The 10,711-nt window shown below is 46.3% G+C and overlaps 1 protein-coding gene across 1 annotated transcript in view; it reads left to right on the top strand.

Annotated features, from left to right (window-relative positions):
- The first annotated feature begins 2,614 nt into the window (after positions 1 to 2,614).
- LOC112070635 (visual pigment-like receptor peropsin) overlaps positions 2,615 to 10,711 on the top strand; it is a 50,912-nt gene continuing 42,815 nt past the window's right edge. The window contains exons 1-2 of the mRNA XM_024138071.2: positions 2,615 to 2,893; positions 8,381 to 8,586. Of these exons, the coding sequence (XP_023993839.1) occupies positions 2,752 to 2,893; positions 8,381 to 8,586 (348 nt within the window). The 5' untranslated portion in view covers positions 2,615 to 2,751. The remainder of the gene's footprint in view (positions 2,894 to 8,380; positions 8,587 to 10,711) is intronic.

The raw sequence follows: 10,711 nt of genomic DNA, 5'->3' as shown, positions 1-10,711 counted from the left end.
TGTTAGCTTGATAGCTAGCAGCTTGATAGCTAGCTTTGTTAGCTTGATAGCTAGCAGCTTGATAGCTAGCAAGCTTGATAGCTAGCTTTGTTAGCTTGATAGCTAGCAGCTTGATAGCTAGCTTTGTTAGCTTGATAGCTAGCAGCTTGATAGCTAGCTTTGTTAGCTTGATAGCTAGCAGCTTGATAGCTAGCTTTGTTAGCTTGATAGCTAGCAGCTTGATAGCTAGCTTTGTTAGCTTGATAGCTAGCAGCTTGATAAGCTACTTGTTAGCTTGATACTAGCAGCTTGATAGCTAGCTTTGTTAGCTTGATAGCTAGCAGCTTACATCTCTGACAAGCAGGCTTCAACCTGTCTGTAATAGTGATTGCGGGACAAGAAAGTTCGGTATTCGTATTTAATGAATTAGTGGTTTTGTTTTAATCAAAAATAACAAACACAGTGTTTTCCAGGGTACAATGTTCAGATGTGCACTCTGATGATGTATGAATCTGGGCTCTTCTTCTTTTTTATCTGATAGGAGTGAAACCCGGCGTGGTCGTTGGCTGCAATACCAATCCATGACAAGGACTGGCGAGTTGTGCTATCCGAGCTTCCGTTCTGCACACCACTGTTGTACTGCGCCGTTTTTACTTGTTTGTGGCACGCCTGGTAAATTACAAAATTCTTGCCATTCTCCTTCGACCGCTTTCATCAACGAGCTGTTTTCCCCACAGGACTGCCACTGACTGGATGTTTTTTGTTTGTCACACCATTCTTGGTAAAACCCTAAACATCGTCGTGCGTGAAAAGCCCAGGAGGTCATCCGTTTCTGAGGTACTGGAACCCCCCCCCCCCTGCATCGACGGTACCACGCTCAAGTCGCTAGGTCACTAGTTTTTCCCCATTCTAACGTTCAATCAAACAGTAACTGAATGCCTCAATGCATGTCTGCCTGCTTTATATAGCAAGCCATGGCCATGTGACTCACATGGAGCGAACCATTTTCGTGAACGGGGGTGGTGTACCTAATAAACTGGCCGGTGAGTGTATATCTACTCTATCCAAAATTGTATTCACAGTGAAAAAAAGGCCATGGCTTTTTGTAAATCATTCAGCTATAGAGAAACACAAGGTTATGTTCTTGTATTCAATGCAATAGCAGGGTATAACACACAGAAACAGTTTCATTGCAAAAGTAAGATTAAAGCCAGGATTCAATCTGATCACCCCTTTCGCTAGGCACCTTTTAAATGTTCCTGTGTATGCACTTCATACGTCGGCTCCAATTGGAAATTGCTTAGAGCGCGCTATTATGTGAATCTACCGCTGTTCGGATTGAATACCGGCCAAAAGTTGTCTCAGCAGTGTGTTTCAGCACCTTGGATAGCCCAGGCTGGTGTGAAAGACAGACAGGTCAGGCTGATGTGAAAGACCAGACAGGTCAGGCTGATTGAAAGACCAACAGGTCAGCTGTGTGAAAGACCAGACAGGTCAGGCTGATGTGAAAGACCAGACAGCCAGGCTGGTGTGAAAGACCAGACAGGTCAGGCTGATGTGAAAGACCAGACAGGTCAGGCTGATGTGAAAGACCAGACAGGTCAGGCTGATGTGAAAGACCAGACAGGCCAGGCTGATGTGAAAGACCAGACAGGCAGGCTGATGTGAAAGACCAACAGGCCAGGCTTGAAGCACGAGCTGTGTGAAAGACCAGACAGCCAGGCTGGTGAAAGACCAGACAGGCACTGATGTGAAAGACTAGACAGGCAGGCTGTGTGCACCTGTTGATTGAGGAGTGTCAATGATCACTTGTCATAGTGTTAGGTTAAACCTACACCTAATATTATGCTTACCTAGAATACCTAATTAATTACAGTTGATAATTTAAAGAAAACCAAATTGTTTTATATCTCCACAGTGGGACACGTAGACCTTGGTCTACATAGTAGGCTAAATGAATTGGTTATTGGCTTGTTGGAATGATAAATTGTTATTTTGGGCTGACAGGCCAGGCTGGTGTGAAAGACCAGACAGGTCAGGCTGGTGTGAAAGACCAGACAGCCCAGGCTGGTGTGAAAGACCAGACAGGTCAGGCTGATGTGAAAGACTAGACAGGCCAGGCTGGTGTGCACCTGTTGATTGAGGAGTGTCAATGATCACTTGTCATAGTGTTAGGTTAAACCTACACCTAATATTATGCTTACCTAGAATACCTAATTAATTACAGTTGATAATTGCTTAAAGAAAACCAAATTGTTTTATATCTCCACAGTGGGACACGTAGACCTTGGTCTACATAGTAGGCTAATGAATTGGTTATTGGCTTGTTGGAATGATAAATTGTTATTTTGGCTGGGGAAYATTTTGTAGGCTGCTTAATAAAGAAATAAGTTTAAGCTAAAATAAATTAAACAAATTACATTCCTTCTAGTGAAGTGGCTTACTTGAGTTTTTCCCYTTTTGGTAGGGATTCCACTTGAAAACCTCCATCTGTTTTGTCCTTAAGACAAAAATTGGATTACCAGGCATGGGCTACTCGTTATCAATTGGCCTGTAATGAGTTGTACTGTAGGCTAACTTTAGGGCATTGGTGTTTATTTCTAAGCTGGCTTTACTAGGAAGCAGGGGTCAGGAGTTTCCGTTTGGCACACGAGGCAGTATCTCATTGAACGAAGACTTGAGAGAAGGGAAGAGAAGCTCCTCGGGAACTGACAGAGAATTGGAATTTGGAACCTGGGCTTGGAATTTGGAACCATTTAGAACGTTGAGAAGATGGAACAGCTGGCACCACTGAGACATCCTGTGAAGATAGCTAACATTCCGTGGAGGAATAACAACCTGAGTCAGGTATACAAGGAGCCTCCTCTGTCGGAACAGGCGGAGACTGTCATCGGAGTTTACCTGTTGCTGATAGGTAGGTGGGTGCTGAATGTAAATTAGCAGACTATGCTTTAGCTTGGAGTTCACTCTGTAATGAAAAGGGCTATGCAAATTACATGTATTATTATTCATATTGTGTGGTTGAATGCTATTGAGATAGAGGTATGAATGTACTGTACATTTCAGATAATACACGTTGTCAATATCCAAATGTGAACAATGTTGTTTACATATAGAAATCAGCACTCTGAATTTTTTTATATAATTTTTWAAAACAGAATCAAAAGTATCTGTTTGTATTTGAATATTGCAGTTCAGTTTGTATGTAGCCTACTTTGCAAATTACATAAAAATATATATTTTCAAGATGTTTTTTCAGATCTTATTTTGGATGCAAACGCAGGAACTATTTTTAAGTATTGTGAAGTTTATTTATATGTATTCCTATGACAAGCAGAAACAGGAAATAGTGAATGAAGTGCTCCATTTTGATAGGTCAAGGACAAGAACAGTCATCTTGAATCCACCGGCCACTCATCTGGCTAATGGCTGATATAACCCAAGTAGCTGTTATCTTGAATCCACCAGCCACTCATCTGGCTAATGGCTGATATAACCAAGTAGCTGTTATCTTGAATCCACCAAGCCACTCACTGGCTAATGGCTGATATAACCAAGTAGCTGTTATCTTGAATCGATCGGCTACTCATCTGGCTAATGGCTGATATAGCCGAGTAGCTATTGTATAAGTGGCCATCATACCACAGCCCGATCTTCTGAGCTACCGGTATGCATAACGTGACCCAGGCTACAGAGTCAAAGAGTATGTCTCACTGATACAGTGCGTTCAGAATGTATTCAGACCACTTGACTTTTTCCACATTTTGTGACATTACAGCCTTATTCTAAAAAAGTTTTTTTTTAATCCTCATCAATCTACACATAACACCCCATAATGACAAAGTAAAAACAGTTTAATTTGTGTTTAATTTGTTTTTGAAAATGTATAAAAATGTATAAATAGAAATGTCCCTTTTACATACAGTGTCTTGCAAAAGTATTCATTCCCCTTGGCGTTTTTCGTATTTTGTTGCATTACAACCTGTCATTTAAACAGATTTTTATTTGGATTTCATGTAATGGACATACACAAAATAGTCCAAATTGGTGAAGTGCAATGAAAAAAATTACTTGTTTAAAAAAAAATCTGAAAAATGTTAAACGTTAAAGTGGTGTGTGCATATGTATTCACCCCCTTACCATTGCAGACCGTAAATAAGATCTGGTTCAACCAATTAGAATCATAGGTCACATAATTAGTTACATAAAGTCCACCTGTGTGTGAGCTAAGTGTCACATGATCTCAGTATATATACACCTSTTCTGAAAGGCCCCAGAGTCTGCAACACCACTAAGCAAGGGGCACCACCAAGCAAGTGGCACCATGAAGACCAAGGAGCTCTCCAAACAGGTCAGGGACAAAGTTGTGGAGAAGTACAGATCAGGGTTGGGTTATAAAAAAATATCAGAGACTTTGAACATCCCACAGAGAAGCATTAAATCCATTATTAAAAAATGGAAAGAATATGGCACCACAACAAACCTGCCAAGAGAAGGCCGCCCCCCAAAACTCACGGACCAGGCAAGGAGGGCATTAATAAGAGATGCAACAAAGAGACCAAAGAAAACCCTGAAGGAGCTGCAAAGCTCCACAGAATAGATTGGAGTATCTGTCCWTAGGAACACTTTAAGCCGCACACTCCACAGAGCTGGGCTTTACGGAAGTGTGGCCAGAAAAAAAGCCATTACTTAAGGAAAAGAATAAGCTGTCACGCCTTGACCATAGAGAGCTGTTTATTCTCTGTTGGTTGGGGCGTGATAGTGACTAGGGTGGGTCATCTAGGTGATTATTGGTTTATGTTGGCCTGATATGGTTTCCAATCAGAGACAGCTGTTTATCGTTGTCTCTGATTGGGGATCATATTTAGGCAGCCATTTCCCCTTTGTGTTTCGTGGGATCTTGTCTACAGGGAAACAATGTTTGGATGGGTGGGGTTAGGGGAGGTTTGGGGTGGAAGGAGACATATTGGATGGGTGGGGTTAGGGGAGTTGGGGTGGAGGGAGACATGTTGGATGGGTGGGGTTAGGGGAGGTTGGGGTGGAAGGAGACATGTTGGATGGGTGGGGTTAGGGGAGGTTGGGGGTGGAGGGAGACATGTTGGATGGGTGGGGTTAGGGGAGGTTGGGGTGGAGGGAGACATGTTGGATGGGTGGGGTTAGGGGAGGTTGGGGTGGAAGGAGACATGTTGGATGGGTGGGGTTAGGGGAGGTTGGGGTGGAGGGAGACATGTTGGATGGGTGGTTTAGGGGAGGTTGGGGTGGAGGGGACATTTGGATGGGTGGGGTTAGGGAGGTTTGGGGTGGAGGGAGACATGTTGGATGGGTGGGGTTAGGGGAGGTTGGGGTGGAGGGAGAGACATGTTGGATGGGTGGGGTTTAGGGGAAGGTTGGGGTGGAGGGAGACATGTTGGATGGGTGGGGGTTGTGGAGGGAGAGTTGGTGGTGGTAGGGAGTCGGGGTGAGGGAGACATGTTTGGATGGGTTGGGGTTGGGGGAGGTTGGGGGTGAGGGAGACATGTTGGATGGGTGGGTTAGGGAGGTTGGGGGTGGAGGGAGACATGTTTGGATGTGGGGTTAGGGGAGGTTGGGGTGGAGGGAGAACATGTTGGGGGGGAAATGGGTTTTTTTTGGGGGGGGGGGTTTTTTTTTTTTTCAGGGGAGGTTGGGGTGGAGGGAGACATGTTGGATAGGGTGGGGTAGGGCGAGGTTGGGTGGATGGAGACATTGTTGGAATGGGTGGGGTTAGGGGAGGTTGGGGTGGAGAGGAGACATGTTGGAATGGGTGGGGTTAGGGAGGTGGGGTGGAGGGAGACCATGTTGGATGGGTGGGTTAGGGGAGGTTGGGGTGGAGGGAGACATGTTGGATGGGTGGGGTTAGGGGAGGTTGGGGTGGAGGGAGACATGTTGGATGGGTGGGGTTTAGGGGGAGGTTGGGGTGGAGGAGACATGTTGGATGGGTGGGGTTAGGGGAGGTTGGGGTGGAGGAGACATGTTGGATGGGTGGGGTTAGGGGAGGTTGGGGTGGAGGGAGACATGTGTATGGGTGGGGTAGGGGAGGTGGGTGGAGGGACATGTTGGATGGGTTGGGGTTAGGGAGGTTGGGGTGGAGGAGACATGTTGATGGGGGGTTAGGGGAGGTTGGGGTGGGGAGACATGGTTGGATGGGTGGGGTTAGGGGAGGTTTGGGTGGAGGGAGAAATGTGGATGGGTGGGGTTAGGGGAGGTTGGGGTGGAGGGAGACATGTTGGATGGGTGGGGGTTAGGGGAGGTTTGGGGTGGAGGGAGACATGTTGGATGGTGGGGTTAGGGGAGTTGGGTGGAGGGAGAATGTTGGAATGGGTGGGGTTAGGGGAGGTTGGGGTGGAGGGTGAGCATGTTGGATGGGTGGGGTTAGGGGAGGTTGGGGTGGAGGGAGACATGTTGGATGGGTGGGGGTTAGGGGAGGTTGGGGTGGAGGAGACATGTTGGATGGGTGGGGTTAGGGGAGTTGGGGTGGAAGAGATGTATGGTTTGGTTGGGGTGGGCATGTTGGTATGGGTGGGGTTAGGGGAGGTTGGGGTGGAAGGGAAGACATGTTGGACTGGGTGCGTGGTTGGGAGGTTGGGGTGAGGGAGACATGTTGGATGGGTGGGGTTAAGGGGAGGTTGGGGGTGGAAGGAGACATGTTGGATGGGTGGTTAGGGGAGGTTGGGTGGAAGGAGACATGTTGATGGGTGGGGTTAGGGGAGTTGGTTGGGTGGAGGGAGACAATTTGGATTGGTGGGGTTAGGAGGTTGGGGTGGAGGGAGAACATGTTGGATGGGTGGGGTTAGGGGAGGTTGGGGTGGAGGGGAGACATGTGGATGGGTGGGGTTAGGGAGGTTGGGGGGAGGGAGACATGTTGATGGGTGGGGTTTAGGGGAGGATGGGTGGTAGGGAGACTGTTGGATGGGTGGGGTAGGGGAGGTTTGGGTGAGAGGAGACATGGTTGGACACTTGGGTGGGGTTAGGGGAAGGTTGGGTGGAGGAGACATTGTTGGATGGGTGGGGTTAGGGAGGTTGGTGTGGAGGGAGACATGTTGGATGGGTGGGGTTAGGGGAGGTTGAGGGTGGAGGGAGACATGTTGCGACTGGGTGGGGTTAGGGGAGGTTGGGTGGAGGGGAGACATGTTGGAGTGGGTTGGGGTTAGGGGAGTTGGGTGGAGGAGACATGTTGATGGGTGGGGTTGAGGAGGTTGGGTGGAGGGAGACATGTTGGATGGGTGGGGTGTTAGGGGAGGGGTTGGGATAGTGGTGGGTAGGGAGTTGGTGGGCATGTTGGATGGTGGGGTTAGGGGAGGTTGGGGGTGGAGGGAGACATGTTGTATGGGTGGGGTTTAGGGAGGTTGGGGTGGAGGGTAGACAATGTGGATGGGTGGGAGTTAGGGGAGGTGGGGGTGGAAGGGATCATGTTGGAATGTGGTGGGGTTAGGGGAGGTTGGGGTGGAGGGACATGATTGGACTGGGGTGGGGTTAGGGGAGGTTTGGGTGGAAGATAGACAATGTTGGGAATGGTGGGGTTAGGGAGGTTGGGGGGGTGGAGGGAGACATGTTGGATGGGGGGGTTTAGGGGAGGTTTGGGTGTGGAGGGAGACATGTTTGGCTGGGTGGGAGTTAGGGGAGGTTGGGGTGGACGGGAGACATGTTGGATGGGTGGGGTTAGGGGAGGTTGGGGGTGGAGGGAGACATCATGGATGGTGGGGTTAGGGGAGGTTGGGGTGGAGGGAGACATCAATGGATGGGTGGGTTGGGAGGTGTGGGGAGGCTGCAACCTTTTTGTTATGCTTTTTTTTTTCATCTCTTTAATTCTCAATGTGTTGCTATGTTTTTCTCTGTGAATGCGAGCGAACTATAATGATTCAATTGTGCCATTGTGCATGTTTTCCGGCTAGTGCTCCCATCCGTCCTCCCCCCCCGACCATCAAGAAAAATGAAAAATCTAGAACGATTGGTCACAAAAAAAGGGGTATGTCTCTCACCTAAGTCAACTGGTCAAGTACCTTTGTAGCCCTCTCTCTCTACCTCTCTAGGGGACGTGTAACCCTACGGCTGTGAGGCTCATGATCGGGTATGAGTGGAATGCTTTGAACGGTTGACCTTTGATCCTGTAACACCTTAAATGCCATCCCGGGAGGTGCAGGACCTCTAAATCTGTAAATAGAGACTTAAAAGAACAGGTGTGATTGGAAGCCATGCTGAGAAAAAAAAAGAATTTGCTACTGAGATAATTACTAAAATTAGTTTTATTTGCACCTGAGCTTTCCCCCTGAAAACAATTATCAGATATGATATTTTTCTGAATTGCTTCAGTAGGCCTATATCTGAATTTGTGTCTTGTATGTGGAATGTTTCAGTGAGTTTGTATGTCTCATCTCTTCTCCAGGTTGGCTGTCGTTGTTTGGCAACAGTCTAGTGATATTGGTGCTGTACAGACAGAGGGCCTCCCTGCTGCCTACAGACTTCCTCACGTTAAACCTGGCTATCTCGGACGCTAGCATCTCCATGTTCGGGTACTCCAGAGGGATCTTGGACATCTTTAACCTCTTCGGAGATGACGGCTTTTGGATCACCTGGATCTGGACCTGCCAGGTTAAGAGATACAACTTGATTGGTTGATTGATTAGTTGATTAGGTGGTTGGTTGGTTGGATAGTTGGTTGGTTAGTGCTATCCGGGATCTTTGGGACGTCCCTATCCTAAACGTACGGAAGACTATTAGGGCCAAATGAAGAGAAATAAARAAACTGCCAAGGTTGGTGGTACTTGCATTATTATTGTTGTTTGCATGATAGTACTTRWAAAAAAAGRGACACTATTTCCAGAATAAAGTGCCAATAACTAGAAAATAAAGTTGAAATTACATTTTGTGAAAAAAATTCAATTTTTCTAGAATAAAGTGCCAATATTTCTAGAATTAACTCGAAATTTACTTTAGAGAATAAAGACAAAATATTGAGAATAAAGTCTCAGTTATATTTTAAGATTTAAGTAGGGGATTTGGTTAAGCATGTCTTCTTGGCTTCCTGTTGCTGTGAAACGCCTCAGTTAGATGACCTGGTGAAACTATACTTTAGAATTGGCTTTAGTAAGAAGGAAATTCTTTCTCTTTTATTTTATTTATTTTATCTTTATCTAACTAGGCAAGCCAGTTAAGAACAAATTCTTATTTTCAATGACGGCCTAGGAACAGTGGGTTAACTGCCTTGTTCAGGGGCAGAACGACAGATGGACCCCCTTTTAGTGCATAAAATAGCCATATTATTATTAGGTATTAAGACCTGGAACAGAAGGAGCCGTGGTTGCATACATAGCCCAGAGAGAGATTAATTTGAGAATAAAGTCCTCAGTTATATTTAAGATTTAAAGTAGGGGATTTTGGTTAGCATGTTTCTGGCTTCCTGTTGCTGTGAAACGCCTCAGTTGATGACCTGGTGAAACTATACCTTTAGAATTTCTGGCTTTAGTAAGAAGGAAATTCTTTCTCTTTTATTTTAATTTTTTATCTTTTATCTAACTAGGGCAGCCAGGTTCAGAAAAATTTATTTTCCAATGACGGCCTCGGAACAGTGGGTTTAACTGCCTTGTTGGGGCAGAACGAAGATGGACCCCTTTTAGTGCATAAAAATAGCCATATTACATTATTAGGTATTAAGAACCTGGAACAGAAGGAGCCGTGGTTTGCCATACATAGGTAGAGACGGGCGGGTTTGTGTGTGTGTGTGTGTGGTGGTGTGTTGTGTGTGTGTGTGTGTGTGTGTGTGTGTGTGTGTGGTTGTGTGTGTGTGTGTGTGTGTGTGTGGTGGTGTGTGTGTGTGCGTGGTGCGTGTGCGTGTGTGGTGTGTGGTTGTGGGCTTGCAAAAAGTGGGGGCAAAATAAACAAATGACCATCGAAAATAATGAGTGCTGATTGAGTACACTTGTTTCAAACAGGACGTCACTGTTACTCCCGCTTTTCAATATAGGGATCTAGATAACTCACACACACAACAACACACACCCACACACACACACACACAACAGCACACACACACACACACACAACACACACACACACACCACCAACACACACACACACACCCGCACCCACACACACACACACGCACACACCACCCACCGAGTTTCCCCTGTAATTTCAGACCGTAGAATAAACTTCTTCTAAAGACCATGGTGCATTCTTGCCATGTCCTGAACGCTGCGTAAGCTAAGGTAACTATTAACGCTGTAATCCGTGTGATTTACTAACAGTGAGTATTTTTACCCCTTAATTACAGGCAGCTATCCTTCTAACGACTATTTGGCTAGTTGGCTACGTCCAGCAACCCAACAAACGAATTTATGCTTGGGATCCTTGGAGACCGGGGGGTATGCGTGTGCATGTCCCCGATGTCAAAATTCTCTACAACACCGTCTATTTTCAGCATTGATAAAACCGGTAGCAGGCTCACTAGAATCGAGTACCCTAACTTTGTTCAGGCTAACTTGTAGGGCTTTGAGCACTTGTAGGCTACAACTTGATACAACTTGTAGGCTAACTTGTAGGCAATTGTAGGTAACTTGTAGGCTAACTTGTACTAATTGTGGCTAATTGTACTCCTGTACCCTAACTTGTAGGCTAACTTGTAGGCTACTTGTACCCTAACTTGTACCCTAACTTGTACCCTAACTTGTAGGCTGATGGTACGTTTTTAGTGGGTGAAAGTGAAAGTCATTATCTC

This window comes from Salvelinus sp. IW2-2015, unplaced genomic scaffold (assembly GCF_002910315.2).
Source record: "Salvelinus sp. IW2-2015 unplaced genomic scaffold, ASM291031v2 Un_scaffold1381, whole genome shotgun sequence".
In the NCBI taxonomy this organism is placed as follows: domain Eukaryota; kingdom Metazoa; phylum Chordata; class Actinopteri; order Salmoniformes; family Salmonidae; genus Salvelinus; species Salvelinus sp. IW2-2015.
This window is presented reverse-complemented; position numbering and strand designations above follow the sequence as displayed.